At 37.4% G+C, this 5,918-nt stretch overlaps 1 protein-coding gene across 2 annotated transcripts in view; it reads right to left on the reverse strand.

The window, feature by feature from the left end:
• Parp1 (Poly-(ADP-ribose) polymerase) overlaps positions 1 to 5,596 on the reverse strand; it is a 13,316-nt gene extending 7,720 nt beyond the window's left edge. Inside the window, exons 1-4 of one of the 2 annotated variants that reach the window (XM_022791442.2) lie at positions 5,110 to 5,596; positions 3,907 to 4,013; positions 818 to 996; positions 110 to 320 (exon numbers count right to left, since the gene is read on the reverse strand). In XM_022791442.2, coding sequence (XP_022647177.1) covers positions 110 to 320; positions 818 to 996; positions 3,907 to 4,013; positions 5,110 to 5,229 — 617 coding nt within the window. In that variant the 5' untranslated portion in view covers positions 5,230 to 5,596. Of the gene's footprint in view, positions 1 to 109; positions 321 to 817; positions 997 to 3,906; positions 4,014 to 4,612; positions 4,783 to 5,109 lie in introns of those variants that run through there. The other variant, XM_022791443.2, reaches the window with a different exon arrangement.
• Between the last annotated feature and the right edge of the window lie 322 nt (positions 5,597 to 5,918).

A 5,918-nucleotide genomic window follows, 5' to 3' on the forward strand; every position in this document is an offset into this window, starting at 1 on the left:
ATTACAATTAATCACCCAAATCTTCTGCATTTCACAGCTCTATGTCTCATCCAAAATAGAATATATTTCATATATGTGCTATAACTTCAAGATGTTTCCTACTACTCACTTGGGCGGGGACAGTTTCTTAATTTTTTCTTTAAGAATCTTTTGGTCATCTACTCCAAGGGATTTATATCCCGGCAGATCCGTGCCAGGCAAATACCAACCAAGAGATTCACGTTTTGCCACAAAGCAGTCGACATGATACCACCCAGGATAAGGTCCGTAAGAGCGAGCTCTTTCAGAGTCGTATTCCATTTTCGAAATTCGAACTTGATCTGTTCAAAAAGTGTAGTAAATCACAGAAGAAGAATCTGATTATCTGCACCTGCCGATGTTGCTAAATGGGCTTTTTAACTAGTGTACAAAGAAAAATTTATATCAAAAAATATTGTAGACTTTTTCTAAATCTCTTTTTCTTTCTGGTTATCGACTTCGGTTTGTAGAGTACGTGCTGTTCTGGTATTGATTAACATTTGATCGCAGATAGTACAAGAAGTCTTCCGTATAATTATATACACTGAAATTCTTTTCAAAATAAAAACAGAAAAAGAAACTTAATTTAGATAAGTTACTCATTTTTAAATGTTAATGTTTCTACCATTTCATCCGGTACTGCCTTAGTTAAGCACTGTTTCAGAAAGTTGGTCGCTTGAAGTAGGAGACGAATCATGTGTTTGTCTACACGCAGTTCAGGGTTCAGACTACTTCACCTAATGTTCGTAGTTTCGTAAACAAGCATGCCGTTGCACCATCACGGGAATGTGTTACCTACGTTTAGCAATGAACTCCTCACAGCTGCGACAGGCTGCTCGACTGCTTTTGGAATATTCGACTGAATACTCCTGGGTGGCATTTTTTTTCTCCTTCGTTGATACCTTTTCTTTACCGGCTACTGCAGCCGTCCCTCCGCCAGAGCCGACCTTTTCCTCGATAAGTTTTTGATCATTGAACCTAAAAAAAAAAAAATAGCCACCTAAAGAAAAACGATATGCATATATGTACATATACTGAGCCTTTCATCAATACAGCCACACATCCGAAAAATAAGCGAGTGCAACATTGCATCGATCTATAATTAGGAAAATTTACGCCCGTTTAACTCTGTCATTTAATGAAGTTCCTCAACGAACTAACAATACTAGAGAAAACTAAGTTCGATCTTTTTAAAGATCCATTGATCGCCGCTCAATAAACAAATTATCGAATGCTATTTGTACTCTACGAGTTTAGTATCTTCCGGCCAACTTACTTCATGCGATGCCCCAGATATAATTAAGGCTAAGAACAAGTTTTGTAAGTGTAACCGATTACGTGTGCCGGACTCCAATGGGTAATATGTATACCATCACCTATTCACATTCAATGGCTTATAAATACCTCTCTTGAAAGTTCTCGCGTGTAAACTACATCGTTACGAGCTCACACCTTTAGAATCAACTAGCTTAAACTGCACTATGATGGACTCTTGAATTGTTAGCTTATTACACCATGAGTTTGGATTTCTCAGCGTTGGAGTTGCGGGGCGACACTTCTAAATCCTACAAAAATCAACCGCACTCATAACCTCTAACAGATCGGCTTTTGCAACGCAATAATTTTAGTAGTGATCACTCATCGGCGTGCAACGGTCGTACGGTGTGGATGCAGTTTTCATCGCCACTAGAATAGGTTATATTCTCTAGAGCACCCAAAGTCTTCCGAGTGCGTGGACACGATGGCCTCAAGGTATTTTCGATCTCGATCATACGGTATTCATTGCCTTTCTCATAATACGTGATGTTTGATCAGCTTTTTTGACAAGAGCAGCATTATTTCTAGGATACCAGCAAATTGGGCGACGGGCTCAGAGAATTTGGCAAATTATTTCACTTTATTTTGCGTCACCCCTAAGCTTCCAAAGATCTCTTTCTAATTCTAAATTAGTTTCTTTGAACCGCTTTTCCCGAAAAGTCCTCCCAGTTACTTCAAAGTTTTGAAATTAAACTCGGTACATAGCAGATATCACCAAAATACCGCAGCTCTGTCTCCATGATTGACTGAAAATCCATCGACAATAATACAGGTCAAAGGATCGAATTTATAAAAGACAGATACTGCAAGAGCCTGCGAATTGTGCCTGAAGGAGACAATAGTAGCCTGATTGATCAGCATGGGAGTTAGCCCAAGTCAGTTACAACAATGCGCACACCTTGGGGCCGGCAAGACGAATCGCTTTCCTTCTGCAGTTTAATTAGACTTGAATGAGCACCCGGCAAGGGACAGACAAGTCGCAGAAATATTTAGTCAAGATTGACCTATTGTGGGTGAAGTCACGCGGAAGCGATGAAGAATGGGAATGATCGAAACGGCAAAATGCCGGGACAAGAAAATAGCGAACAGGTTTTTTTTGTACAGCGAGGACCAGCACACCCAAATGAAAAGGGAAGCAGCATAGTGCTCGTCGAGAGAACTCAGCGAAATTCATATTTCGCATCCATATCTATTACAGAAATCGCAGAAGTTATGATAATAATATCCGTGTCTAAACTGAAATCTTCCTCACATAATGTATAGCGGGAAGTCAGTTGGGTGTGGTGTCCCGAATGGCATCCGTCGCAAAAATACAATAGTAACCGATTAGAAAATACGTAAAGCATTATTAAATTGCGGGGTGAACAAAGCTAAAGATGCCTGTTAAGAGGTTGTCGACCGCTTATTGAGGTGCTCTTGAGTTAAACTACGTCTTTGAGAGGAAACAAGACTGTTGGCAAACAAAAAAGCTTCTTGGAGACGGCCGAGTATTATGTGAAAAGTTAGAGTATTGTCACCACGTTATAAAAACGACAGGCAGTTAGGAATATGGTGGAATTATAATAGTTTTGACATTTGTGTATATAATTGCGGTGATTCGTAATTAGAATCCGTAAGAGATTATTGAACGTATACGCTAAACGAATCGTATCCTCACTGCTTGATAAGACTCATTGCTTGACAGGACGTTTATGCGCCTTTGCAACAGTAACACGAATCTAGCTTTTTATCGTTACGCAACCAATCTTGCATAATAAAAAATTGCTTTACAGATTGATTACGAACGTTTTGATAACACATCTTTATCGTTATTTCATTAATTAGCTCACGAATACGACTCGGTTTTTATCACTAAAATTTACCTTCCTATACACCTATTCCTATTGTGGCCAATCAGAATAAACGATTCTTAAAGAAGTTAAATTTGATGCAAATGTGATAACGTTTAAATATATGAGCTTCTAAAGAAAATGCAAATTTCCCAATCAACCAGTAGCAGTGAGCTTAGGATCAATTCTAAAGCGTTGCCTCTGTGAACTGTACACCATTATATAGAACTCCATATACGTACAAGCATGTTTTAGGCAGTTTTACCAATTAGAAAACAAACGTGAAACACATATAAATGATTGTTGAATAAAAATAAAGCGAATACTGCATAACTAAAAAACAGAACTTTCAAGTTGTGTGTTTTTTTCGTGCAGTCAAGTACGTTATTTTAGCAGACTTTCTCTTGGACGCTCCGCCATTGGCTATATTACCTAGGAACTGATCTTCAAATCCGGATACTGTCCTACGGAAATTCAAGTCGCAAAGTACCATATCATAAGTTTTTATTTAAAGACAATATGTTGGCTTGTAGCTCCTCCAGGAGCTGGCAATGATATTTTTAGGCTTCAACTAATACCCCGAGCAATATTTTCTGATACCTACTTTAACGGCTTTAATCTTTTTGCGGCAAGAGGGTCCGAGTATGAAACCACTAACTACTATGTTCAGATTAATAGTACAAAAAAGAAACACAAAGCTTAATTAGAAAAACGGAAACAACACGACATAAATGAAACTCACTTTATATTGGAAAATCCGTCGATGTCACCTGTAGATTTTGGTCTGTTCTTGATGAAGAAACACTTGAAATGGAACCACTTTGTAATCTTGCCATCAAACTTAGGGGACTGAAATTACAAAATAGGAAATTACTGTTAATTACTAACAACTCAATAATGATTGTATTTGCCAATTCTTGAAAACTAAGCTAAGTGCATGAAATTGCGACAGGAATCGACTTCTATTAAACTTAAAATAGATTTGATTTCAAAGCCTTCAAAACCAACTCCTACAACATTTTTAACCTCATTTTGCTAATTCCAAACTTATCGTAAGTTTGGTGTTTGATATCAGTAGGGTACTTATGATATTCAAAGGTACTACTCCAAACTACTAACTATGTAAAAATTCCTTCCATATACGCAAGACCATTACCCAATAATATCAACGAAGTACCGTACACCACATCGCTACGACTCATCTTTAATTTGAATCAAAACAGAGTAAGAATTACTATTCAATCTCAGTTTCCACAAAAGTCTTTTGACCGAAGATTTTTTTCTCTAATCATAGCTCCTTGTCATTACTTCTGAATAGAATGGTTTAAAGGAAACAAATCCGCACATCGGCATAGCTAAGGCTTATCTTAAACAAATTAAACAGACAAAAATAAACCAGGTATCTTATACTAATAAAAGAAGTTTTACGTAATCTTCCAGTAACGTACATCGACGCTCATCGCACTCAACCATGCAAAAATTTTGTCATCTAAGCCCTATTAGCATATATAAACTTAATTTTACTGAAGATCAGAACCGTCGAAACACTAAACATTTTCTTTTACAGATGAGGCCTCAGAAAATACATTATGTATATTTTCAGTACTATGAACTGCCCCACCAGTTTCAACCGTGCCTTTCAAAAAAACTCGAAAATCCGTCAGATAAGTTATGGTACTTTCTATAAGGAATGATTTTGCCTGGCTTCTCTATGTTGAAAACTCCTGGCCAAATTACATATTTACATTACTATATTACTATCCTTTTAATGTAAATAACTGCTATAAATAACGTTATATTATATATATTATTACAATAACAATTATAGTATGCAAAATATATCTAGTTTAAGTACAATTTATTCATAATAGATTATATTAATTGAATTCACATTGCAGTACCTTAAAGACGACGATATATCTATGTTTTAGTTAACAACACAAACCTGAATAACAGTTGCAAGTCGCAACTCTTCCTTAGCTATGCTTCCGGAGCAGTTTTTACAGGAGGCTCGACTTGATTTGGCATACTCTACTTTGAAAGGCAAAGAGTCAGTATCTCCCATATTGGTGAACTTTTTCTATTTTTTCGCCCAGTAACACACTAATTCGAATGTTATTTTTACTCAGTTAAATTTGCCAGTTTTCTTCAACACGAATCGAATATCCTCACTTCACAAAGCCAGTCTTCTACACCACAAAATGCTGGACCCTCGCTTCAACAAGGGTAAGACATCCGCGTCCTCCAGTAGGTTTATCCCACAACCAAACACACGCTATTCACACTCACGTATTGCCGGTAAAAACAGTAGTTAGAATCTTTGTTCTTTATCGTAGCCGCAGTCAGGTTACATCCCTTATTCACAGTGTGGCTCGATCTCCTCTTGGTCCTGCTTGTTTACGTTGTTTTTAAAAAGCAGTAATGCTAAAACATTTGGCGCGCAAAATTAAAGACATGAGGCTGATGGTGGACACAGCAACGATAGAAGCGCGCAGGGATGCAGACGACGCGCGCGTGACATTCAAACAGGTAAAATTCGAGCTTGACCGGAGCCATCGTTGGAGATAACTAAAAGGCTATAATGTGTCTGTCAGAGATTTGATGGATATCAGTTAAAGGCATTCTACCGCTTCGCAAGGCATGAAGACCCTTATTATTTGAACTGCATTACTATATTAGGGCCATATTCGTAAACAAAAAATATTTATTATGTAATATAGTTTTTGTGCAGCAAAAATAATCATGGATGATAGT

The sequence above is a fragment of the Varroa destructor genome, unplaced genomic scaffold (genome assembly GCF_002443255.2).
Source record: "Varroa destructor unplaced genomic scaffold, Vdes_3.0 BEIS01000002.1, whole genome shotgun sequence".
Lineage (NCBI taxonomy): Eukaryota > Metazoa > Arthropoda > Arachnida > Mesostigmata > Varroidae > Varroa > Varroa destructor.